This window comes from Drosophila guanche, unplaced genomic scaffold, assembly GCF_900245975.1.
Source record: "Drosophila guanche unplaced genomic scaffold, DGUA_6, whole genome shotgun sequence".
Classification (NCBI taxonomy): Eukaryota; Metazoa; Arthropoda; class Insecta; order Diptera; family Drosophilidae; genus Drosophila; species Drosophila guanche.
Window position 1 is genome coordinate 4,536,968 of NW_022995753.1, and position 27,361 is coordinate 4,564,328.

Genomic DNA, 27,361 nt, shown 5'->3' on the forward strand with positions numbered 1-27,361 from the left:
AAGTTTGTTTTTGTTTTTGTTTCTAGGTACATGGTACATTTTTCAACTCTCTTGAATTTTGATTGCTCTTGTTGATTGAATCAAACGAAGGATATTTGCTGTTTATTTAGCTGGAGATGATAAAAAATGATAAAAGATCAAAAAACACCTGAGGATTTGCACGTTTTGATTGAATTGAATTGATTTGATTTGAGTTTCAGATCCATAGATTTGTATGCATTCTATGTATGTATATAGTCTGTGGGGTTGCTTGTCTTCATTTTCATTATAGTTCTTGTAATTGGTGGTTTTTGTTCACAAATTTGCACAACACCAAAAAAATGAAGAGTACCTTTAGCTAAATTCTAAGTAAATAAATGTTGCTCTTTCCGGTTTTAGTTTAGTTTAGTTTAAGGTGTTTTCTCACTAAATATTTACTAGTTTATCAATTCCTGAATATACAATATATTGATCTAATTTCATTTTATATCATAAGTTATTGGGGTTATCATTATGCGCATCATATAGACTCGAACTCGTGTGTAGATGTTTGCCAAGCGAACCTGTCAAGTAAACAATTGTTTAGAAAACACAATTACATAATGAACAATGTCCAATGTACAGGTGATTGGTGCTTGGATGATTTGTGGCATGTGGCCTCGCTTGTGTTGTCTAATTGGTTTTGCCCAAATGCAGCTCTGAACAGATGTTTAATGGGTCCTTTCTGGGTCCCTATGTATATTGAATTTTGATTTGTGATCGATTCGTTTCCACATGCCAAAGGCGTTTGTGGCTGCGGCACACAAACGTTGCAATTAAGTGCAGTCGACCAACCGCATTAAATGAGCTTTGCTGGCATGGTCAGTGCCATTGATACAGCTGTTCCTGCAGAAAATTAATCATACGCCACGTGGCAGCAGCCGGAAAGTACAAAAACAAAAGCTTAAAGTAATGGCTGCTGGGATGTTGAGCAAAGCAGTTAGGTTCATGCTAGCTGCGAGATAGCCTCGCCCTCGTCCTTGGCCCCCATTTCGCATGTTCATGTGGCATGTCCTTGTGGCAAGGCTGCATTTCATTATGCATGTGCGTGAGTGTTTTCTTACGTGCAGCGCAGCTCACACCAGCAGCACTGGCGTGGACATTGCATGAAATGTGCAAACCAAAAAAGAAATCAAATTAAATACGCTTAAAAAGGAAATAAACAGGCAGCAAGCACAAGCTCTTCTTTTTCCTCAAAACTCACCTTGATAGCCAATTCACGTCAGTCCATAAATAGCTTTTGCATCGCGGATGGTTTTCGTTTTCGTGTTTATTTTTGGTTTGTTGTATTCTTTGGTTGGACAATTTGTTAAGCTGAGTCCGCTGTTATTCAGGGGTGACCGAGGATGCTTAGACGTGGCACACTGCACAGGTGTTGGCCGAAAGTTGCTGCCAATCAATTGCGGCCAATGGGGCGGGGCGTTTTTCTTCTTTCCTTAACTGTTTTTTTTTTTTTTTTGTCATTTTTTGTTTGCGTTTTGTCCGTTTTAAACTGCTCTCCATCCCTCTCGCCCTCTCTCTCTCTGTCTCTTTCTGTTCCTTTTAAGTGTAGTTTTTCACATTGGAATTTTTGGCTTTTTTCAACTGGGTTTCCTTGCTGGATTTGAGCGGTTTTCGCGGTTTGTTTGCTCCTCGCATGATGCGCCAGCCGCGAAAACCAATTTCCCAGAGCAAGAAGCAGACCGAGCAGAACAGAAAGAGAGAGACAGAGACAGAGAGAGAGAGAGAGAAAGTGTGTGTGAGGCAGGAATACCAGAAATGTTAATAAAGGTCCAGTTCGAGTAGCACAGTCCCAGATTGTTCATTCGTATATTTGTATTTGTTTTTGTTTGTTTGTGTTTGTCCATGTGTGTGTTTATATTGCTCAGTGTCCGACCGACCAGCCCTACCACCATCCAATCCAATCGAATCCATACTAGCGTCCGTGTCCGTGTCCGTGCGTGTCCACTGTCCACTGTCCGCTGTCCTTTGTCCGTTGTCCTTTGTCCGCTTATGTCTGCACGGGCACATTGCTGTCGGCCTCCTGGAGCACCGGCGCTGTCCAGACTCCACTGCCGCTGCGCGTCTTCCGCTGCTGCACAATCCCGTCCATTATGTCCAGCTGCAAGTTGTGTATGCTGCCGCGATGGTCAGTCAGGGGCGGTCCAGCGATGACGCTACCCCGACGACTGCCACTGTGAACAAATAAATAACTTCAAATAGTTGTACGTACGTTCACGAAAAGTGACAGAAACTGTTTCTGTCAGTGTACGGTGGTGAAGCTAAAAGCTGGAGGCTGCAGGCTGGAGGCTGCCTGGGTCTGCGGTTATCACTTTTGCATAAATTACAAAATTATTCCCCACTCTTTGCCCACTTTTCTCGTGCGCTTTGTTTCTATGGCCATCTGTGGTCGTAAAGTGCGTTGAGCGTTTAATGGACACGTGTCACGGCAAAATGTAACCCACCCAAAGGGCAGGGCAGGGCTGGGCTGGGCTGGGCAGGGCAGAATTCGCACAAAGTCAAGCCACAAGCCTCGGGCGTGTGGGTTGCTCGGTTTGCAGCTGATACTGGTCAGAGAGTTCGCTTACAAAAATGTACAAATAAACGATGCAATCGTTGGGATTATGCTGAAATCGCAGTCACATTTCAATGCCAAATCGATGAACTGTAATTTCATTTGGCATTGGCCAGGCCCACTTTGTGATACTGTCAATATGCCCCTGCAGGGACTCCACTTGCTCCAGCCTGCCTGCAGACAGCGGCCCCATTAGGGTACCAGCATTTTGATGTCACAGCGCCAAAGCTGCGAACAGCCGGCGGCAGAATTCAATTAGGACAGACCAGGCCATGGAACATGGACCCAGATACCAGCGGAAGAGAGAGAGAGAGAGAGAGAGAGAAAAAGACACAGACAGTGGCAGTGGCGGATGCTGTGGTCTCGTGGCACTCACCGGCCCTGCTGGCCCTGCTGGCCCTGAACTTCCGCTCGCTAATGGGCACTGCCCGGCCACACGCCCAACTCGAGTTGGGCTGACCAAAAGGGTATCTAGGAATTACCTGATCGAAGCACCGGAAATGGATTCGCGACGATTGCGTCCGAAGAGCGTGGGGGGCACGGCCGAGATGGTGACCACCGAATGACGGCGTCCACCGGCGGGATTTGTCTTCTGCGAGAGCGTGGCCAGAAACTCCACCTCCTTGGGACTCAAGCCGCCAGTCTCGCCGCCCACCTCGGACAGCCGACGCACCTGGCTGGCCGTGATGCCTTCGGTTATCTGCAGCGATGGCAGCGAATGCTTGCGCCGCTGCTGCATGTCGGGGAAGGGGCAGAGCAAATAGGGATTCACCGGCGAGTCCGGCTCGGAGTCATCGCTATTCGTACGCCTGGTGGTGGCGCCCGGATCGCAGCCACCGGCCGCACCCTCCAAATCATCGCCATCCTCGGGCGCATGCGACTCCTCGACGACAATCAGCGGCTCCTGGGTGCTCAGATTGAACACCGGCGTGAACGAAGATCGACGCATCGTGATCTCAGCTGCTCCAAACAAAGCTGCAAAGAAGAGATTTTCATTTAGTTTACATTTCTCTTGGCTTTCCACACAGAAGCACGGGTATGACCCGTCCAGCCACACGATTTCAAATCCAAATGGAAAATGGAATTATTTATAATTGCTGGATAAGTGGATTACAGATTCCAACACACAAAAAAAGCAACCATTGTCAAACGGAAGTTGTAGCCAATTGAATGATTGCACCAGAGGGATAAGCCGACAGGCAACACATTTGTATTTAAAATGAAAATGAATGTTCATTAAGTCCGATCTAGTTGTGAACTCATGGCAAATGTATTATGTAGAGTCAGTTAATTGTTGCACTATCTTTTGGCTTTTGCAGCTATGGACACGACACGACTGTGAACCCAATCGCATGCTTGACGAGTTGCATAAATGAAACTGGGCACTGGCACTGGCACTGCAGTTGCAAGGAAGAGAGTTCGGAGAGCCATGCAGCACTGCACAGGAGGCCTCACCGTATTGACTGCCTTTGTCGGCATTTGTCAGCTGGCGGCATCGCTGAATGCCAAGGCGGTTAGTTTGCGGGAAGCTGCCAAGCGCAGAGGTATGGACATTAACATTTTAGCATTTTACTTTGTAGAAGTCGTGGACGTACACGCTTCAGGAGACGAGCTGTCGGAGCAGCGATGAGAGCATCATTAAGGCCGAGACGCGCATCGAACGCATGGGCCGTGGCGAGTTCGGCCTGAGTGGGTCCCTGACCCTTGCCGTGCAGCTGCCCGAAGACTTGGAGGTGGAAGTGCTTGCCTATCGCAGCACAGACGGTGGCGCCAATTACAAGCTGCAGCCGTATTCGCTGCAACGCCAGGGCATCTATGCGGCCATTAACAGCTTCTACAAGGACATGATCATGGAGAGTGCCGCCAATTGCTCAAACTTCCCCCAGTTCAAGGACAAGCTGACGGTGGTCGAGCCACACACATTCACGTTCGAAAGGTGCCAGGTGAGCACCGATGCGTTTCCCCAATACGTGCCCGATGGCTTCTACAAGCTCAACTTTGTCACCTACGGCCTGGTCGAATTCGTCTGGGAACTAATCCTCACCATCGAAAAGAAAACCTTCTAGACGCGCGAGACCCCACAAAGTCCATAAATTACAGAACGAATTTGTTGTATTAGAAGTCTTAGATGAGATGAAATTATATCGAAATTTTAGTCTACAAATATCAAGTTGTTCATTTCGCTTCCACGTTCTTATTAGTTCTTGTCCATTATGCGATTATCTAGCGTTTTTCAGTCCCCTGATGGTAAAAACAAAGCACCAGTCGTAACCTCTATAAAAATGGCTCAATTAACTCAATTGAATTCAAAACTCAAATTGAAAGCAAACACAAATATGTAGAAATGTGCACACAAAAAGAAAACCCTTTCTGCTTTGCAGAACAATAGCCGGCTTTCCCCCCACCCACACACACACACACACACACACACAGCAATATGCAATTTTGGGTTGGGGCAGTTACTCGTATTGGGCTGACCCCCATCCGTAGGCCCAAAGGGAAGTGTGCTGAAAATGTAAATGAAATTGTTATTAAGCATTAAGAGCACATCAAAATCACACAAAAGAGAAACGGGACTTTCCGTTCTTCCTTTTTCTTTTCTTTTCGTTTCTATTTCTTGTCTTTGTGTTCGTGTGGGCGAGATGACACCATTGTAATGAGGTCGAGAGACCTGCTTCGACCTAGAGGTGAGAGCGTGACAATTGGGTTTCAAAATTATACGAGATTGATGCGCTGAAGGTCGAAGCGTAAATATTTACTAGCTGTTCCGTCTCTAGGAAGTTGTCTCACTGGCGCCAGCAAGCTGTCGCCGGCTGGTAATTGGATTGACGCCCACCCACACATGTGTTTGTGTGTTGTAAGTGCGACTTTGACTTTGTCCAATGCCAAAAAGGCCAATAATGAGCGTCTATAAATAGGCATCGAAGTCGACTTGCTAAGATTTCATTAGATTTTAGGTTCGAGCTGAGTGGAATGGACATCCCTCTCGCATTCTAATTAGCAAAAAGAAAAACAGGTCAAATGTTGGAATATCACCAGAGCATTTCGCTGCGATCTCGCGGCCTGCCGTGGTGAGTTTAGCTGGCAAGCTCTTTGACTGTTGCGGGACGTGGAAAAAAACAAAACACCCACGCACACACACGCCTAAGCCTGAAGAAGCGTAAACAACAAAAGGAATTGCCAACACACACAGAGAGAGAGAGAGAGAGAGAGAGAGAACACAGAAAGCGGAAAGCAACAACAAAAAAGCTACTCATTTAAATTTCTCTTTGGCTGTTCTCGCGATGAAAATGAAAATTGACAAGCTCCAACAATGTACCGTTGGGCCTCTCCCTCTCTCTCTCTCTCTCTCTCTGTCGCTCTTTCTCTGCGCGTGAAAGCTTTTGCTTGCGGGCATGCAGTGGATGGAGGAGCAGGTAGAGACAGAAAAATAACGGTTAGGGGAGAGCTGCCGCTACTGCTGCTGCTGGGCAAATGTAATATTTTGTCCAGTGAGCTGGCAGATGGACCCACCAGGGACACACCGATACAAGTCGGAGAGCAAACAAAGGAAGTGCCAGAGTGCCGAAAACAGAGTTTTTTGGGAATTCGAGGAGAACACAGTCCTCGAATTTGGAACTGTACATAAAATCGCACCACCACGTTCCTGCCACTTTGGGGCCACTTGAAACCGAATTTAAATAACGGATTTATTAAGTATTTAAATAACTTTAAAAATACGCACAAAGCCGCTGCTTGCCTCTTGCCTCTTGCCTCTTGCCTCGAAGAAATACAGATTCCAATGGCAATTCCCAATTGGGTTGGGGCTGGAGGCGAGGCAAGGCCTCCTCCACCGACATTTTGTGTGCTCGATACGGCTCGTGGGGTGCAGACAGACAGTCAGGTAAGGCAGGGCAGGGCAGGGCAGGGCAGGGCAGGACAGTCAATTTGAGTACCACTCAAACATTTAAATTTGATTTATCAGTGAAAGTGAAGGAAGCGACAGAAGCAACAGACGCGGGCGAAGCGTCCCTGCGACGCCATCGGATTGTAAACGCAATCAACTTCAAAATGGTTTAATTATAAAAGAACAGCCACCAGCATCAGGGACCACGAGTGCGCCCATGCCTGTGACCCCAAATGCGAAAACCCCCCGATGGACCAGCGCAGATACGGCTGTGATACGGTCAATCAGACACCCAAAAGCACCACCCAAAAACCCCAAAAACCAGAGCCACTTCCATGCCGGATGCCGCCCAAAAAACACCACAAAGTTTTGTCTATGCTCATAAACCGTGCAGAATATTCTGTCCTGTCCAAAGTTTCAATTTGAATTTATTATCATTTTTATTACACTTAAGCGGATTTTCAACGGGCGAATGAGCTTAAAAAATAAAATAATAATTACATTCACAAATATTTATGAATCAACTGTACATTTCATGCCCCTTAATGACTTGCATACAACAGTGGCAAGAACCTTTACTTTCCTCTCCTTGGCGTTCCTGTCGAGACTGTCATTGGAATTGAATTATGTGCAGCTGGCAAAACAAATTCATTGCCCCGTTTATATTGCTTACAACCAAACATTATTCTTGTGTGTACTTATATTTATCTGCTTGTATTCAGACACCTGCTGTGGTGTGCCATTTGTATACTCCGTGCGTCCTCCATCCATATCAATCAATGCTGCAATGTGATTCTGACTGTGTGAATGTTTGGTCATTTATCCATGTTCCACCGGCTTGAGCATGGTTCGAGGACAATTTGCTGATGGCCAACTGTTTATGGCTGAAAAGACTCTTCTTTCGACACACAATTGGGCAGTGGAGTATTTATTTGTTTTGTACTTAAAGAAAGTTCAAGATTAAATCATGGAAAATATCTTGACTGTGAAACCCAACCATAAAAGAGGAAATTCCGCTTCGAGTGGGGAGCCTGCAAGTGGAAGTCTCCGACGTGTCGCGTGCTGCAGGAAGTGGCTCCTCTCTGCCTCTGCCCCAAATGATTGTGCTGAATTGCCTGCACGTGGCTATGCTGCAAAATGATGCCGAGACGGCACTTTCTGCTCTGCCCCACAATATAATTATAAAGTAATAGCTGGCGGGCGGTAATTGTGACCTCTGGCCCATTGCTGATAACTCAAACGATGCAATACAATGGCCGAAAAGTCAATTGAATTTCCATTTCCATGCAAGTTGGCGTGCCAAAACAAAAGAAAAGAATGGGCACGAATAAAAGGATCTGGAAGCCGGGCAAAACTCTCGCACAACACCAAATCTCTGCAGTTTTCCAATTTGAGGCAAACAACGGCATAATTAAAGGCAACAAGCGAGCTGCACACGGCCACTGGGATTGCCATTGGCATTGGCATTGCGACACGAAAGAGATAAACGAAAAACTTTTAGCACTCAAAAACTTGCTGAGCCAAAGTTGTGCCCCTCGCTGCTGCTGTCAAACTCATTGTAAAGCCTCGAGAGTCCTTGGGCTCAGAACTCATTATATTGGGGGGTCATTGCAGAGGGAAAACTTTCACTCTAATCCATGATTAAATACTGAGCACAGCCCAGTGGCATATATTAGACACAAAACACAAGCAAAAAAGGTTCAATCAGTCAAGCTCTCTGTGCACTTCCGGCTAGGGCAGACACATCCTAATGCGAAACAATCGAAAAATAAGAGCCTTGCTTAACACAAAAATAATAATTAATAGTCGCCATATCTCAAGGCTCCACAGTTTGCATTCAAACTCAATTTGTTTTAGGGGAATTCCAGAAGTTTTGGAACTTTAAAACCAGATTTCTCGGGAGCTTCCGCTTCGCCCTAAACTTCAAAGGAACTTCAATGAAGAGATTTTGTTGCCATCTATTTCAACTTCACTTGACTTTGACTCCCTTTAATGATGCATAATTCGAGGATGATTGGATTTATTAGTAGGGAGGAGCAGGGGCTTACCCTTAACCCCTTTCATTTCTCGTTTCCATATCCATTTATTTCTCTGATTTCCGTTTCCGTCGCCTTTCTGTCGCCTTTTTTATGGGCCCATTGCCAATTTAGAATTCGGCTCTGGCAGTCACGGGCCTCTGGGCCTTCTCCTTTGCGTAAATCAAATGGTTGTCGTAAATGTCTCGCTCTGGCTCTGGCTCTGGCTCTGGCTCTGCTTTATGGGTGCCCATATAAATCCTATTTTGTTTATCTTAATTTACCTAAAACGAGTTCTTTTTATGCTGTGCAAATCGACTGAATGAGGGCACTGACGCAGGTTCCTTGACTAAAAATCGATCGCTTCCCGCTTTCCTCTGTTCATTTGTTTTTTTGAACATTTTTTTCATTCATTTGTGTTGTCGCTGGCTGCGCTGTGCTTTACCTTATTGATTTTGCACGGCTAAAGGGAGCGCGGAGCCGCAGACTAATCTCAGTCGGTCCATACAGATATTCCAGATGCTCAATGCGAATATTAATTTCAATTTGAATTGAAAAATTCAATTGGAAAAGCGCACAATGAAGGGACGCTGTCAACATGGAGCGGAGCTCTCCTGCCCCATGGATTGCCTTTGAAGAGGCTTCCAGTTCCATTACAATCGCTTTTGCTTTCGCTTTCGCTCACTCTTCTCCCCTTCTCTTACTAAGCAGATTTTAATTTCGGGTATAGAAACGGATGAGTTGGCTCACGACGAGCACCTTTGAAGAGCAGGAAATTGCTCATTGGGTGGGCTACCTCCCAGGTCTGCCGCTCGCTCGTTTGCATCCTGTGCACTGGCCTCGAGGGTGGTCCTCGAGTGCATTTAAATTGGTTTTTTAGTCTTACTGTGCGCCAAAAGAATGGCTACCACACCCCAAAATATATTCAAATCTCTCACTGCCCGACCGAGAGTCTCGGCACCCAACTGTAAATATTTCCAGCGACTTTCTAATCTGGAATTTAGTCACAGCTTTTTGAGTAGCAACAAACATGGCGCATACTTAATGGCCAATTGGTCCTTGGACCCAAATGGGTAGCCTACTTTTTCATGACTTTGGGCACACATAATTCTCTCTCTCTCTCTCTCTCTTCCGCCTCCCCACCCCCCATCATCATTGCTCTGTAAGCCTTTGCCGCAGCCGCTCTTCTGGCAGTAGCAGAATGTGGTGGCAAGGTAGACTGGGGACACTGGGATAAGGCCTGAATCATTCAAGGGCAGAACCCAGAAAAGGTTTTCCCAGAAGCCAACGATGCTGCCCCAGCCCCAGCCCCAGTCGCAGTCGCAGTCAGCGTCGCTGTCGCTGCTGGCGTCGACGGGACGTCGTTATCCCTAATGCTTGATGGCTTGAATAAAAGCTTAATAAATATTGCGAGCGCGCCCAACTTTTTTTTTGGGGGACAAGCCATGACGAGGACATTTCCTTGGCTTCTACATGCTTCGTCCTCGTCCGCGTCCTCGTCCCTCGTTGACGACCCAAAAACGTTCGAGCTTGGCTCGGCCGCAGCTCAAATGCCCTTCCCAAGCGAAATCTGCGCCACTTGTTTGTGTGTGTGTGTGTGTGTGTGTGCGTGTGTGTGTGTGTGACTGACGGCAAACATTTAGAGGAAATACACAATTTTTTGTGTCATTTGTCTTAAAGCCACACAACGAAAAGGTGGGCGGGAAAGGGACATTGACTTTGCTCACCGTTTCGGTTGCCGCCGAAAAAGGTGCCAAAGGTGAGGCGAAGGAGCTGGGGTTGCGTTTGGGCATATAGTTCTATGCCAGCTGTTGACTCTTAAAGCTTTCGCAGTGGAAAGCTTGCAAGCCGCTAAATTTCGTCAAAATTGAATCCATCTTGCTGGGCCAGCAGCAGCAACATCCCCTGAGGAGTACAAGAAAAGACAGAGGTGGGAGCTCGCTCTTGGGCGGAACTTCCACTTTACCCAGTGAGATGTCGGGCAAGGAGCGAACATTGCAAAGGTTAATGAAATGTCAACAAGGGAAGTAAATCTGTAAATCATTTTCAAAAATATTCTTCACTTTGACAGAAGTTTGTGCACAGTTCTGTTGCGGGCCTCCAACAGGTAGACACTTGGCAGGCTCTCTGCGTGGACCCCGAATACAGCTCAAGTGGATGCCTTTATTTTATTCTTCTACTTATTTTATTGTGTGGCACGCTAGACTGCCGATAATTGCCGCTTTATGAAGCCATAAAAGAGCGGAAAGAAGATGGGATGGGAAGTGGCTTCCTGGTTTTGGGCCAAAGTTGCTGGCAAGTTTTTAGCTGAGCATCAAAGAGCTCACACACACAGCTGCCGATTGCTTTGAAAAGTGAGTAGGAAAAATATATGAAATTTGTTTAGTTTTTGGCTAATTAATTTGCATGCTTTTTGATGAGTGTCCGCAACCCACGGGGGGTGGAATCAAATAAAATATACAAAATGAAGAGTGAAACTGTGGCAATAAGCCAACCTGGTGCGGCGCCAAATTTGTGTGTCAATTTTCTTATGCAAATCAAGTGGCAGAACAATTGACAAAGTTTGTCTAAGACATGGGCAAAAAAAGAAGCTCTCTCGGCAGTAGAACGTGCCGGGCAATGAAAAATCAACAAAAAATAAATAAATATGCAAATGAAATGGCAACGCAGATGTTCAATCAACAGCTGACTGGTCTCTCCGTGTAAAGTCCTTGCAGCACTTTCGGATTGGAATGGCATTATTCACACAACAAAATATAACAAAGTGAATTCGCTTTACTTTACATCCGTATTATCCCAGCCGGTAAACAGCAGTTAGCCGGTTGGACCATGAACCATGGACCATTTTCTGCACATTATCGTAGATTCGCTGTATTTTTGTTTCCTTTTTTGTCTTGCCTTTGGGCAATCAGTTTATGCTGTTGACAGTTCAATTTTCAACATGCGCACGAGGCGCATAACTTTGTTTTCCAGAGTTTCCGGAACTAACAACAAATTCGATAATATTTTCTTCAAGCCACAGAGAGGAGAGAGCAGAGCCGAAAAGCATAGGCTTCAAATAAAAGTATTGCATTCCCAGTTGTTGCTATTGCCTTGACCGTGGCTGTATTGTGTGTGTTTGTGCCACAGCTTCAAGGCCCGTCACGTTTTTTCATTATTTTTCGCTCATTTTACTCGCGAGCAGCCAGCAGGCAACAGCAGGTTTCCACCTGAGAGGAGCGTGTGGAGGAGAGGCGCATGGAAACTGTCGGCACATTAAAATGCACATCAAAATCATTAACCCAAAGATGTTGACAGCAGGACGACAGCAAAGAGGCATCTCCGCTGACTGACTGGCAAGTGTGTTAATGGGAGCAGCGCCTCCGCACTGTTCCCCTGTTTATGTTTGCCATTGCAGTTACCTTCATAATTTCACCTACTTAATGTACAGTTGTCTCAAGGTGTATTAAGCGGCAGGTGGAACAGTGTTGGGGGGCAGTCAGCTGCCACATAGCAAGAGGACGGGCCATTCAATTCTCTCTCACTCTCTTGCTGGCTCACCCTCTGGCCCGTTGCTGCCTTCTGTGTCCTTTCAACAGGTAGCACTCGCCTCCCATTCTGTCAGCCAATGATTGTGCTTTGTGTTTCGTTCGCCCCAAAATGAAATTACAGTTATTCGGGCTCGTTGAGTTTGCTTCTGCTTCTGCCTCTGTACTGTGTGTGTGTGTGTTGAGTAAATCAAAAAAAGGTTAATTTGCAATTATGTTTTATGTGTTTGCTTCTCTCTCTCTCTGTGCCTGTCGGCACTTGAGACCATCTCTTTCTCCCTGTGTCAATCTTCTGCTCTCTGGGGTCGCTCGGTCTGGCTGCCTAATTTCTAAAGCATACTTTTTGGGGCAAGCAAATGCTGACTGGGGTGGGAGCAGCGGTGTACGAGCAAGTGGAAGTGGAATAACAAAACTTGCCGTCTGTTGTCTGCAATAAAATAAATTTCACTTAATATTATAGTTGTTGTTGTTGTTGGCCGTACTTGCTTGGCCTTCGCTTATTGTTCCTTCTCTCAATTGTTCTCTGGACATTTTGTAATCATAAAAGTGAAGAAGTTTATGCAGGAACAACTTTTGCCAGCGCTTGTGGCACACCCTACCCAGTGCCATTCGGGGTACAACAACTATCAGAGAGAGAAGAACCAAAAAGAGACTTTTGCCCACTTGATTTTTGCATTGATTTTGGCCGAGAGCATCATCATGATTGCTGTTTGAATGAGACTTTCCCTGGCCTTCTCCTGCTAGTTATTTTTTTCTGTTTTTGTGTTCTATTGTTTATCTGCTCAAATGGATTGGTTACTACTGTGGCTGCTCGGAATGCTTGCCCGTTGCGGAATGACAGCAAAACAAATTGTGTATCCTCGCCGAATGATATTTGACACGCGTTAATTAAGTGGCCCCTAGCCTTGGACGACAGCGAGTCCCCACAGTCTGAAAATCAATTTGACGCAGCTGCGCCCCCAAGAGCTGGCCTCAAAGCTTTGCAAAGTATGCAAATGAAATGGCGAGGCGAAGAGCTGAGGGAGGGTGTGCAGGTTCCTCTCTGCATAAAGGGTCCCTCAACAGGCATAAACCCTTTTTTAATTGCACGCATGCCGAGCTGTGCCCGTGGAGTGCGCTTCCCAGCCACTCCTGAAAAAAGGTATCCAGGGGACCGTGAAAAACCGCAACTGAGACCCCAAAAACAGGACCGCCATCCACTCCATCGTAAAGCCACACACACACACACACACACACTGACAGACAGCCACAAAACACACACAAAGGAGCATTTAGAACGTATTCAAAATGCAAGTTTAAAGACGCCCCAAAGTACGAGTATGCAAAGCACACGAAAATAACAATAAATAAGAAAAACAGCAACGAAGACAGCACACTTCGATTGCCCTTTCTTTTGTTGGAGAGTGTTACAACTTTTCACTTGCCATCCAGGGTATTCGGACGTGCCTTTGCTGTTGTTAAACAAAACAAAACAAAAAAAAAACGGCAAAAGGGAAAGCAATGAAAACTCAACCACAAAGGGCGCACAGAACATAATCGCACACACGCACAGCAATCCTTTCGGGGAAGTCTGCACCGCCGAAAGTACCGCCTGCCAATGCAAATTAGCTTCCCTGCTTGACACGACCCCAGCCGGTTGCCGGTGGCCGACTGGCATCCCTCGCATGCAAATTTGTGGCTTACATTTTACATTGCTTACAGCGGCAACAAAGAAGCAGAAAATCAGCTCGAAATAAAACAGTTTGAATATCAAATCTAAAGTGTTTTATGCGAAAAGTTGTACGCATGTGTGCAGGATATTTGATGGATCAGCAAGCCAGCAAGGGACTGTGCAAAGTAGAAAACTGCCAGAGCCACGGCAGCGGCCAAGTGTAGTGGAAACAGTCAACGTTCGTTGAAAATCGATTTAGCTGCACAAACCCTTTAAGTTGTTGGCACACTTTGCAGCTAGTCAATCGATGAGGGGGAACGAACGAACGAACGAGACTCCGTTTAGAGGATGAAACCCCATAGAGATACGCCCAATTAGAGTTTAAAGTTTTGCACCACAAAGCAAATAATAAATTCCCAACAAATGGGAAAGCGAACGGCAAAACTTTCCACAGCAAGGCAAGAAAAATGTAGGAAAAACGGGTAGATAAAGTTCATCGGTGTTCGGCTTCGCCGTTTTCTTCTCTCCAGTTGAGTAGCGGCAACCAATTAGGCCAAAACAACTCTGCACCCCAGTTCGTGCCACAGCCACAGCCACAGCCACCGAACGGAGGGATGCGAGCACAACAGCAACAAAAATCTCTTTCGGTTGAGTTCGGGAGTGTCCTCCAACTTTTCGGTGAAGTTTATGCATATTAAACAGCCATCCAAGCGGAAGGAAAGCAGGGAAGCAGGGTGAGCCATGCGAGCGGAAATTCCACATTACAAATTATGCAAATCACATGCGCTTTGATTATTTCACATTTCATTTTCATTTTACTCGAATGGCAAACGCTTCCCGTCACAAATGTCACTCAAGCCACCCACCCACCTGGGCCACCAGTGGCCATTGTTTAGTCAGCGAAATTCAATTTGAATTGCTTATCGTTCAGCGAAAGTGATGCCCCCCATTGGAGGATGCGTAAATGTTTTGAAAATGTACAAAACAAGCCAGAAAGAAACCCAAAGCAAAGGCAGGTCCTCACAGTCACAAAAACATGGAGGCAGTGCCCGAAATAAGCCACAGATAACCCTCAGCAGAGAGCCAGCCACAAAGGCTGTAGTAAAGTGAGAAAATTCAGTGAAATTTTTGTTTCAAATTCCACGTCCTCTGCCACTTTAGTGCCAAATAAATCGCAATGCTTTGCGGTCATAAAGCAGCCCATAGAATACTCTTTTATTGAGCCCCAATTTTGTTTTGTGTTTATTTTTATACGTTTTCATTCGTAGTTATGGCAAAACGTGTGAATTGGCTGCGCTTAAATTTTGCTTGAGTTTAAAGTTACCCGTTTGGGTAGCCTTTTGTGCAATGGTTCCTTCACTCGTATCCTGCAAAATGCTTGGCAATGGCATTCAGCAAGGAGACGCTGCGTGGCTGTCAGGATTTGTTGCTGTTGCTTAAGCGATTTTCACAGACGAACGGGCAGTTCACTTGCAACTGTGCCACACGAGATGTGTGTGTGTTGACAGTGTTCGAATGCCAAGAGCTTAAATGCCACACAAAGACTTTGTCCCCACTACCCTGATCCATTCATCATTCACACTCGCATTGCATATAAACTTTAGGAGGTGGAAATTCTGTGCCAAAGCGATGCAAAATTGTTTCCATTTTGTGTCCACGCTGCACGAGACTTTGGTGGAAAAGAGTCAACAGAAAAGGCGAAAATAGAAACCAAATTTGTTGAGCCGCAGCTGAGAAGACAGGAAGGCAAAACTGGGCAGCAATCGAGGCTGCACATGAGCTAAACCGTGGCACTTTCAATTGAAATTGTGGCAGCGTCTGCAAAGTGCAATCAAAAGGACAATGAAGGAAGGCGGAAATGGGAGAACCACAGCCCATGAATGGCAAATAATCGTAAGAGCAACTGCAGCTAACTGAGAAATATCTTTATGTTTCCTTTTACTTTGATTTACTCCTCAAATGTGAACTCGTTCTCGACTCTCGAGCGATAACCTGATAATCTGTGGCTCCCTTCATTTTTGAGCAGTAACCACCAGCCGCACTGTGGCACACTGTTGTTGATGATTTTTGTGGAGGCTGCTCACGAGCGAGATATAATGAGTTTTTTAATAAAAACTGACGGAGCATGGAGCAGGATATAATGCCAGAACGGTGGCAAGGCCACAATGAAGCGGCACTGACGATCCTGCCCCATCTCTGGCACCTTTCCGGGGCTTCGGCAGCTATGCATTCAAAATTTAAATATAAGGCGTCACCTTTCACTTCAAATATGGCAGAAAGCACAAGGAAAAGAAGGAAAAGAAGCAAAAGATGTCCCGGGAGAGGCAGGAGGCCAGCAACAATGGCCCGAAGAAGTGCAAAGGAAAAAGAGAAAGATTATTATGCTGATGATATGCACTGTACACACTCGTATACCACTGTGCGTATATCCGTGGACAAAGTTCATCGTGGGTTTTTGCTGAATTTTGAAACGCCACTTGCCCTCCAGCTGCAAATGTCGTGACTTGAATTTCCTTTCTCCCAACTTTCGCTCCTTTTAGCTGTCCTGAGCAGGTCAGCAGCGGCTAGCTCGGCAATCAAAAAGAACAAATAAACAAAGGAAAAGAGAAGAAAGAAAACCCCCCCAAACCCATATTATTTATTGATGAAATTTCCATATCACAGACCAACAAAAAGTGTACGCAAAAAATGTGCCAAATTAATTTGCTGCAAAATGTAATTGAAATGCACATAAATGTATTTATTTATGTATGCATTTATGCATTTATGCATTTATGCATCGTGTGAACCAAGAGACTAATTAATTTGAAGGTAATTTCGGCACGGCTCTCCCGTTATTATAATTAATCAAAAGTTTGCGCATAAATTACCGTGTGAAAAATATTCATTGTCCGTCCGAGGAGAGAGAGTCTGACAGCCTGGATAAATGTACATGAAGGAGCTCGGCCATTGGACCATCGGAGCATCACTTCCTACACAAGTGAAGCATGAGGCAGCAGGAAGCAGGAAGCAAGGATAAATAGCTTACTAAGCCGGGCTAAGGCATTGGACTTGGCTGAAAGTGCTTTGGCTGGAAATGCATATTAAATGTGGGCACTAAGTGGCTACATTGGAATACATGACAATTAGCTAATAGCCAAGCAGAGAGATATTTGGACTCTCTCTCTCACCATTGGACTCCAATATTCTGCTCTTGGCACATATCCTTCAACAGATTTAAGTGGAAGCTCGCACAATGGCTACTTTTGTAATATTTCTAAATATTGCTTAAAGTCTGCCATTTTTGCTCGATTTATTTAGAAAGTTTCGAGCCACCGATTGATGTAAGCGAAAACAACTTTGCGCTGCTGTCTTTCCGTCTGCGAGAAACAGTAGTTTCAATTGATTTTCAGTGCCCCAGGCTGTCCTTGCAGCCTGACCAGTGCCAGTTACTGCCACAATCAAGGCTCAACAAATATCCACTGGCAGCTTGTTTGCTGAAAACTTTCATTGAGCATTGCATACTTATGGACTGGGCTGGGTATTGATTGGCTGCCAACCCAAGGGAGGAAGCCTGAGGCCTGGGTGCGGTTCGATGTCGGTATGTGGAATGGCTGGCGTATACTTGATCAATTCCCTAAATTGCATTCTTCATGTGCTAAGCTGCCAATTGATTTCCCATTCCGCTTGCCAGCAGCTGCAGCAGCCGAAACCTATGAACAATAACGTAACAATAATTGTGAAAGGTTTTTGCAAGACAGAGAGAGACAGAGAGAGAGAGAGAGAGAGAGGAATCACGGATGAATGAAGTTTTTGGGTTTGGTCGGTTGCTTGGGCTATTTCATTCTTAAAGTGCGCCACTCAGCTCGAGTAATTTGTCTCGACACGCGCACTCTCTCTCTCTCTCACACACACAGACACGCACGCACAGCTGGCAGCCATCTTGACACACACACACACACACACACACACATACACGCACATGGCTGCTTGTATGTGCTGACATTTAGATTGAAAAACGAGGCAAAAAGCAAAGGCAATATATAATCGAAAAATGCTCCGCTCTTAGCAATCCCAAACCCAAACTCACCTGAGCACCTGTCTCCGAGCAACGGCAAATGATACAAAGCAATGTGTTGCGTGTAGCTGCCGCCAGGGGGAGCTGTGTGTGTGTGTGTGTGTGTGAAGTGAAGTGTATGCTAAATTTTTATTGAAGTGCATACAAACAAACATGCCCGCAGGCGTCTCGAGGGAAAACTGATGACACTGCCACCCAGCATCCCTTTTCCGTTTTACCCAAATTGTAGAGCTTGTCGATGGTAATTTTCCTGTGTAGCTGTAGCTGGCAACAACAGGATTATAAGCTGATGTCGAAGGCGCAACAGAGTGTGGATGAAACACACTCAACGGAACGCAGGAACAGGGACATGGGTATGGGGTATGCTGGCTATCAATGCTTATCTCCACAAATTTTGACACTTAAATGTCATAAAAGTCGCCACCTCTAGCACATTCAGTCTCAGTATCAATCCAGAAGCAATCAAATCTCTTTTTGCACCAGTTCCAATTAATTAAAGGACGTACGCTGGCGAATGTATCTTGATATTTGCTTAAATTTCAGCTTCCCAAACGTTTACTTTCAAATCCCATTTGAATAAGCTTTCGGCTCTGTTGGCCGAGCCTGAGCCTGAGCCTGAGCCAGTCTCCCGCTGTGGCTGCCACTGCCACTGTCACTGTCACTGACGACGAGACGGCGCCGACAACGACACAAAAGCTTAGTTCAAACACTCAATCATTTTTACACCCCATCAATACACACGCACACCAGCAGGAACATCTGCCAGCCAGCCAGCCAGCCAGCCTCAACTAAGTGTTGAAAGCATCGGCAAACAGGTGCAGTGTAGCGTATTTTACTATAAATAAATTTTCAATATTGTTTTCTCGTTCTATCTTTTTTTGCTGCTGCTGCTGCTGCTGCTGCTGCTGGTCTGGACAGGCATTTTGAATGCTTTCTATATATTTGGCACACATTTTGTTTGTTTGAGCAAAGCGGCAACTTAAATCCAATTGGATTGAATCGAATTTCCGATTGAAAAGCGAATATTAGGGCATTTCAAACGGGAATAACTTTGCATCTAGGCAGCACTGTGGCATGTGGCATGTGGCATGTGGCATGTGTGTACGCTGAAAACAATGTGGTCGAACCACGCCAATTCGATCTAAGGTGAGTCAACATATTCCCAAGCGAACGAAGAGAACGGAGAGAGCGACTGAGATGGCCACTGGTGTGGGATTTATTTATTATTAAATACAAATAATGAAAAATCAATAGAAATTTATTTATACATATTCATCAATGTGGTATACAAATTGAGCCCAGAGCACAGCCACGGATGCCACCAACAACAAAATGAACATCCCAACACAGGCACAAGGGCACACACACACACACACACACTTACACAGACCCACTCTCAGTGCAGAGTTCATGAGACAGGGCAAAGGGGTCGTCAGCCAGCAGCCACAAGAAGCAGGAGCGGGAGGAAATTAACTTTGGGATAAATTTGTCATGTTGTCGGACAACAAAAATGGAAAGGAGAGATGGGAAGAAATACAAAAAAAAAGGTACACGCTGAGAGGATAACTCAATTATTGATGGTGTACAAATATTCATATGCGGAGGAGCGCCATAGCGTTATACAAAATATTCCGATGAGAGAGGTGCCATGGTGTCGTTGGCTGTTGGGTATTCCCATCTATTTGTTGCCGCTGACCCAAATTCATTGTTTTTTCAAACTAATCAGCGAGAATCACTGGCGGCACGTCTAAAAAAGGATCAACTGCTGATCCTTGTAGATGCTGTCGTGAACAGTAATTACGAATGAGACAAGGTAATCGATTTAAATGTTATCCAAGCCACCCCTGACCCACTGGCAAGGGTAGTTCGAAAACTGAGCAGACATCGCTTCTTATTGGCTAAACATTGCTAACGAGCAGCCAACACTTGTCCTCTGTGGACTCAGCATGGAAATTGGCAATAAAATGAAATTAATTTAAATGCACGTTAGCAACAAACAATCATTAGAGGGAGACTGGCAGACGGAAACTGAAGCAGACCCGAGAGACAGAGCACGGAAGAGCTTACAATCTTATTACTTTATTGCCACTTGACAGTGGATGCTGAAGTGGTGCTGGTGCTGGTGCTGGTGATGGCAGTTGCTGATGCTGGGGCTGGGGCTGGGAAAGTGAGGAAAAGGGTTCCAAGTGTGCAGTTGATGAGAGTGTTCAATTTGTAAAGACTTTGTTTGAGTCAGCAAGGTAGCTGAAGTAAATTCCAGCAGTAATCAACTTAAAAGAGAATAAAAATCTGTATCTCTTCTGGTGCTATGCGTATCCGATTATCTGGCATATGGAATATTGTTTTCTCAATGTTGAATTTGCGTTGATTCAACTCACAGATGACGGAATTGAACTAGCGAATTTCAACATAAATAGATTTTCCACTCTTGTGTGATTTGCAGTTGTATTCAAGGCAGAGCAGGAGGACGGCACGCACAAACTTCTTTCAAATGTCGATTGATGCGAATGATGACATTACATTGCCTTATGAGCCCCAAAGGGAATATCCCATGGCCACAACTGTTGCTGTTATTGATGAGTGCATTTTCCGCAAACATATTGCAATGATAATGATGTGGATGTGGATGTGGATGTGGAGACCAATGATAAATGACATGAAATATCTTCTCAAACCAATCACATGCAAATCGTTTGGGCCCTGCGGTTTCGGCTGGTGTGGGTGGGTGGCCGTAGGGATTGTTGGATTGTTGATGGCTTTGGGGCTTCATGTTTCATTTCATTTTGGTTTGTTACACAACCCAAATGACTGACAGCTAAATATGCATATTCAATTAGTGGAAAAGGCAGCAAGCAACAAGCAGAAGGCAACGGAACACGCACAGTACGCCAGGCAGAGGGTGGATGAGCAGCAGCGCAAAGCAAAGCAGAGAAAAGAACGCCGCAGGCCGTTTTGGTTACGCTCCCCACATACACACACAACGAATGTTTGCTAGAGATGCCACTAATTGGAGCGAAATAAAGTAGGGGGAAACAAACTATACTCTCTCTTCATTTCATTACTCCCTTTGTGGCTACATACCTTCGGCATGATAATTGTACATACAGAGAGCTACGAGTTCTAGTATAAAATGTACTCTTCGCAATTGATTAAAAATACAAAACAAAATACTGCCTTAACGGTGAGCATCTCTAAAATAGCAGTAAATCTGCCGCTTCTATGCCAACGTGCTGCACTGAGTGGAAGAAAGAGTGAGAAAGAGAGAGAGAGAGCTGATGTCGCTACCTGCTTCCGATGACCCTTTTCGTGGGCATACAACAACAGATCAACAGCTAACGGAGCTTTAATGATTTAAGCATTCGCAGCCTCTCTTTTCGTTTACGCTGCACTTACGACTCTGACTCTCTCTCTCTCCCGTTTTCTGTGGTAAGTAACTGCGGGGAAAGAGTATTTAAAGGTTATTCTGATTTTAGTATTATCGCTCTCCTGCTCTCTGCTCACTTCGACATTTGACTCGAGAGCCATGTTAAGGAGCAGGACAACAAGCATGCCAAGTACCGACGAGGGCTTGGCCAAAGGGTCGCGTAGCGGGGAAACAGAAATAAAAGGGAAAAAGAATGAAATGTTTCGAGAGCGCACACTTTTCGACACTTGTGGAGCGCAGCTCAAGAGAGTGAGGGGCTGTGTCTGTGTCTGTGTGTGTGTGTGTGTGGTCACGTACGAAAGCAAAAACAACTTTTCTTTACTCATCTACACTTCACTCCCTGTCGCTCCTTGTCCATGCCAACACCCCACTGTTTAATGGAAGCGAAAATAGCGGCAGAAAGTTCTTTAAATAGTTTCACACGAGTGAGCAAGCTTTAACCCTTAGTCAGCCAGATGGGTCATTAATCGACAGCCATAGCTGTACGAATACGAATCCGAGTTCCCATCTGCCCCAATAGGAGTTGGAGATTTTTATGGGTTAAGCATATGTACGTCTATGTCCGCTCAAGGCAGCTCAAGATTCCAAAAACACATACCTCAACTACAGCCCCAGCCCCAACCCCAACCACCACCTGTCAGAATCCACACATTTCGTAACATTCCAAGCTGGCTGGATGTCTGGGTGGATGGCTGGCTGGCTGGCTGACCACTTACTCCATGGGGCCATGTGCGCTTTATGGCTTCCCACACTCACACACACAAATGTTTTAACCCCCAGCGTCAGCTGTTGCCTGCCATCATCATCATCGTCATCATCATCATTTCTCTTAAGCTGAATCTTTATTTCATTTCATTTTCATCGAAATTTGTGCAGAGTTAGCGAATAATAGAAATCGTAATGGAACTGGCAGTTAACGTGTGTGCATATACATATGTACATATACTTATACACAAACACATATGTACATACATAAGAGGTCTGGACACGATAGCGCATTGACTGTCTCTATAATAAATAATAAATGATATTTTTCTACAATTTCTGTTGCATAAATTCTGATTGTACGAAATACAAATGCTACACATTCGAATTGTTCTTATCGATGTGAATTCTGATGCTGTTTAGTATATGTTTTGTACTTTTTGTGCTCGGATACGCATAACTTCCTTCTGTTTTACTTATGTATGTACTCGCACACATCGCTGAGTACCGGACAGAAGGAAGTGGAATCGATTTGACTGTTAAAATGCTTTCTAGCAGCTAACTCAGCTGCAAATAAAGTGGGGCTCTAAAATGTTGCCTACAAATCAAGTTTATGTGCTCAAACCTCTTGCCCACTCACACACACACAAGCACCACACTTCTCTCCAGCTGCAGCGAGAGAACTAACTTTCAAGGCAGACTTGCACCAAAATGTAGGCTGCAAATGGATTGCCCTTCAACCAATGAAATTATTTAGTATTGCTCCAAAATGTTGGCAAAAACTGGACCTTGTAATGGAAATGATACGGTGGAAAAGTGGGGGGTAAATGGCATAAACGAATCAGCGATATAATGTTGAAGAAGAAATACTTAACGGATGCACTTGTGCAGCTCAGGCCACTCGAATATTGACTCACCGAAGCAGACGAAGAGAGGACCAGAGAGAGACAGCGAGCGGGAGAGCACCACCGCATAGCACCCCTTCTTCTCGCTTTACAAGGGCACTTAGCCAAGTGGCTCTTCCCCTTGCTCTTCCCTTTGGTCTTCCGCTTGCTCTTCCTATTCTTCTTCTATTCTGCTTAAGAGGAGGAGTGAGTGTGAGAGTTGGCGGCGCTCACTTTGCTGCCCAGCACTTTTTTTTTATTTTTTGTAAATATTTTATAACTGTGCTTACTCTTTTATTCATTTTGATGCGAAACGAAAGAAGTTTAATTGATGTTGCATTCTGAATGTAATGTTTATCAAATATGTAAGAGGTTCTCGCAAACATTTCTTTTGATGTTTTTTTCTCCCCCTCACTCTCCATCACTCTCCATTTCTCTGACTGATGAAATGCAGCAGCACGTCAAGAAGATTAGCCAAAAGTGAAAATAGGCGATGGAGAGGCTGCACAACAACAAGCTCTCTTCTTTTCCCATTCCCAAGTAAAGGCAATCAAAGCTTAACGCTCGAAACTTGACATAAAAACAAACCAAAAATGTGAAAAATGTGAATGAAAAGAAGTACATTTTCAAGGACCGACAACTTAATAAACCCTTTTACATGAGGAATCCTATTTCATCAATATTCGTAGTATTTATGATGTTTAACAAACAGGTTACAATTCAAAAGCTGATTCCAAGCTGGATTTGTTCAGCGAAAGCGAAAGAAAGATAAGCGGCTTGACGACGAGACACCTGAAAATAATGCACACACGACGCTCAGGTGGGAAAAATGAAGTGGCATGAAATAATAATAAATAAACTATCATCTTGCCACCCAGCCACAAACGCGGTGGCAGAGTCGCGAGATATGACATTTGTTTCTGCCATGCCAAAGTCGATGCCACGAGATGCTAGTGCGCACACTGCCGCTCAACTGAATAGGTTCAACAAATTGTAATTGTAAAAACATTATCCATAACTCCATTAATATGACACATGCACATACCGTACTATCTATAAATAATATTAATCATGTGCACAAAAAGAAGGCTCTGTTCGAGCATACCTATTATTTTGCCCGTCACTGTAAGCGTGTGTGGAAGAGAACTCATCTGCATCAAGTGCGTTTGCCAGCGCAAAAAAGGAATAAAATCGTGCAAAATGTCTGTAAACATTTATTTCAAACATTTATGAACATTGTTCTCGCTCGGCAAAGGCTGAAGCAGCAGCAGCAGCAGCAGCAGCATCAGCAGCGGCGACCAAAAAGAGAACCTCTCATCCCACGCAAACCTGCCGCCTGCCAACCCATCTCTTTCACTACTTTCCCACTGCCACAGTTTTATTCAGCTTTGAAATTGTTCTGGCATCGCCATTGTCTACTATTTTTGTCTCTGTGTACGTACTGGCATGTGTGTGCGTGTGTGTGACACATTGTGTCGAGACATGATACTTTCATATTAATTTTCTTTTTTTTTTTGCGTGTCGTAGCACATTCTTTACCCTGCACAAAATATATCACTTCCATACAGGTTTTTGGACCATTTTCAGAAGCAAGCCAATTGCCTGAACATTTTAAGGAAGCAAACTGCAAGAAGTTGCATGCGAGAGAGAGAGAGAGAGAGAGAGAGAGAGAGCAATACTTCTTTAGATCCGCTAGTGGAACATGGCACCATAAGCCGACACAACCACGTCCTTGCTCTGATAGCGATGTTCCTCCTCCTTGCTGTTACTGTGTGTGTATGGGATTCGGCATAAGTTTTTGTTTCTGCCTTACCTCTTCCCTTTATTTTCGCCTCTGACAGCTGCCCGTCCCACACACACACACACACACACACACACGCAGCCACACTGCCATACACTCCCGCAGCGGCACATACAGCTGGAGTTGTACACGACCATTAGTCTTCTCTTGTCGTCATCATGCACAAAAAAGTTGTCGTTTCTGGTTATCTTTATCCTGCCTTACTCCACTTTACTTGCCAGCCCTGCCCTCGGGCTACATATGTATATTATTCCCCCTTCATGTTGCTGGGCATTTTCGGTTTGGTCAAACTGAAGTTCGTCCATTAAGTTAGTCTTATGGAGTACGAGAGTGTGGCCCCATTATCGCGGCCACACTTTTACCTCTGTGTTGTTATCTAATTATAATTTTTCATCCCAGTTACGGGGTGTGCAAAGTGTTGTCATCGCACATGCTCAGACACCATTTTTTTGGGTCTAGAACAGAACTTTGTTCTGTGTCGTATGGGAGCGGGTTGCAAATGCAACTTCATGTTTCAACTCACACAGATTGGCCACAGAGTGGAGTAAATGTGTATAGTGTATTAGGTAAGTAACTTAATTAATTGTGTGTGGTGGATATTTGAAGGGGAATGATTCCTTGGGTTGTGGTTGTATGTGTGGCAGAGCCAGCCGCCAATTAGGAATTTTAAGAACTTCCTCGGTATCCACTAACTCACCTCTGCTTGTGCCTCATCACAGTATTTGATTTAATGTTGCTTGAATTATTTATTGTCATTTTAGACACTACATCCACATATTATTATGCAAATGACAGGAAATATTCAAAAAGAAAAACCGTAGTGAAAATAATGAGGAGGAGCAAGAAAGCAAGAAAGCAAGAAAGGAAAAGACTCTGGGGAAGTGGCTTTATTGAAATTCCAGTTGGCAAAACTGAAACCCTTAACCCAATTGCCACCTGACACCTCATGAACTCTGAATCTTCTCTCCTCTTCACTTGCGCCTTATCTTTCCCCAGAGAGATACAAAATATCAAGTGAATAAATCAAAATCTCAACTACAATCAATTCTCGACACACACACACACACACACACACATGGTGTACAAAGAAAACACTTTCCTTCCCCTCCCATCCCTTATTTTTCGAGCATTTTAATAAGACTTTAAAAGTCCAAAGAAATCCAAAACGTTGCTTATTCGAGTTCTTACATGTCACTGTATCTACGAGTATATGTACCACCCCCCCCCCCCCCCCCCCCACCCCCTGGGTGTGTGTGTGCGTATGACTTTGTCTGTATTTGCAGAAAGAGGCAACAAGCCAAGTTAATTAGCAAAAAGCAGATAACGTCACACAAAAAAGGAGCAACCATCTAAGGCCATCTAAAGGCCTGATTGGGATGGGTGGCACCAGAGCCCTGAAGGGGCTGGCTTCTGGTTGGGACCTCCACTTAAGAGCGGGTTTTTGATGTCAGCGCAAAATGGCAAAGAAAATGATTTATTATCTGCAAAAGGCAATTAAGTAAAATTGCTTGCAAATTATTTGAAAGGAGACAAACCAGAGAGTACTCTCCGTATACCCAAACGGCAGTAGCCAAAGGGGAAGCTGAATTAGTGGAGCTCCTGTGGCAACCAAAACTCTTCCTCACACCTGGCACACCAGCTGTTGAAAACGGAACATAAAGTATTTTATTTGGTTTTTAACATGCCGCAGAAATACCTAGAAAATTAACCACCACAAATCGACAAGGGTACCTGTTGGACGAAACTGTCATACATTAGGATGTTGCTCTTTGAGCAGGATACAGTGCCATGTGAAGATGTATTTCCATATAATCCATCCAGCATGGATGTATGTAAATGCTCTCCATACCCTTTAGCCTTTTATTTCCACATTTTATCCAGCGTAATGCTAACGTTAGAAACAGAGGTAGAAGACACACAAATTACAAATTCAAGCCCGAAGCGATAATTAATTAATAATATTTTCATTTTCCATCTCTTAAGACGACAGAAACCATTTTCGTGGACCGGCAAAGACACGGGACATAAAACCTCGAACATAAACGAACACGAAAAACTTACGTATAATTATGTACAAAAAAATAATTAGAAAGGGCACACCCCTAAGTTTGGAACACATCACACCATTCATTTGATACTGAATGGTGACTTTGGGGCGTACATTTTCCGTAGATACACACACACGCAGATGTATCTCTATATATTTTTGCGTATGATAATAAATTAAAAATATTTACAAAGCTGCACTGGCGGTTAGCCAGCCCTCTGGCATAGGTATTTTTAGCTAATATTTGTGCAAACATTTGAAGAAGTTTTCATATATTCGAGTATGTAACAGGTAGAACGATGGCATTTGACTCATTTAATCCCTTTGTCGACCATTTACTTCATTTACTGATTTGGATAGAACTCACCTTTTACTGAAGTATTTTCAATGTCTCCACGCTCCGTTCAACTGTATGTTTCGGTTATCTGCGTCGCTAGCTTATCTGCGTTGCAAAGAACTCGACCAGCAATCTGGATTTCAAAGCTCACACACTGAACTTCACTTGCAAACGGTTTTGGGTAGAGTGCTGTGTTGGCGTTTTAATTTAAATTTGAAATTCAAAACAAATGTTCGAATTACAATTTCTTGGATTAGCACAAAAACAAAAAACTATTTTTAGTTTCTTTCACGCTTTCAGCTGGGTTTTATACACCGTAGATTTCCGAGATTTTGAAAATCTCACACGCTTTGAGACGTTGCGCGCAAAAAAAAAATGTCTTCCCTGGGGATTCCCGTCAAAAGTAGCTCTGCGACTGAGGCTTGGGCTGAGACTGAGCCGCACCGAGCGAGCAG

The 27,361-nt window shown here is 44.6% G+C and overlaps 2 protein-coding genes across 3 annotated transcripts; one reads left to right on the forward strand and one right to left on the reverse strand.

Annotated features, from left to right (window-relative positions):
• LOC117588577 lies at positions 1 to 27,318 on the reverse strand. The gene is made up of 4 exons (XM_034279972.1): positions 26,937 to 27,318; positions 3,055 to 3,547; positions 1,223 to 2,192; positions 1 to 542 (listed from the first exon to the last, which is right to left on the reverse strand). Exons 2-3 carry the CDS (start codon positions 3,519 to 3,521, stop codon positions 2,009 to 2,011), a joined length of 651 nt encoding a protein of 216 aa, XP_034135863.1. The 5' UTR covers positions 3,522 to 3,547; positions 26,937 to 27,318; the 3' UTR covers positions 1 to 542; positions 1,223 to 2,008.
• On the forward strand, positions 3,983 to 4,732 carry LOC117588578. 2 transcript variants are annotated; one of them, XM_034279975.1, is made up of 2 exons: positions 3,983 to 4,085; positions 4,138 to 4,732. In XM_034279975.1, the coding sequence occupies exon 2, from the start codon at positions 4,237 to 4,239 to the stop codon at positions 4,636 to 4,638; it is 402 nt and encodes a 133-aa protein (XP_034135866.1). In that variant the 5' UTR covers positions 3,983 to 4,085; positions 4,138 to 4,236; the 3' UTR covers positions 4,639 to 4,732. The 2 variants fall into 2 exon arrangements, with proteins under 2 accessions (XP_034135866.1, XP_034135864.1); XM_034279973.1 differs by having other exon boundaries at positions 3,989 to 4,085; positions 4,153 to 4,732.
• Positions 27,319 to 27,361: the final 43 nt, after the last annotated feature.

Coding starts and splice junctions, on each gene's coding strand:
- LOC117588577 (XM_034279972.1), bottom strand. CDS start 3,521: ATGCGTCGATCTTCGTTCACGCCGGTGTTCAATCTGAGCACCCAGGAG. Junction 2,193..3,054: donor ATTTCCGGTGCTTCGATCAG/GTAATTCCTAGA, acceptor ATTTGTTCACAG/TGGCAGTCGTCGGGGTAGCG.
- LOC117588578 (XM_034279973.1), top strand. CDS start 4,002: ATGCAGCACTGCACAGGAGGCCTCACCGTATTGACTGCCTTTGTCGGC. Junction 4,086..4,152: donor CATCGCTGAATGCCAAGGCG/GTTAGTTTGCGG, acceptor TTTACTTTGTAG/AAGTCGTGGACGTACACGCT.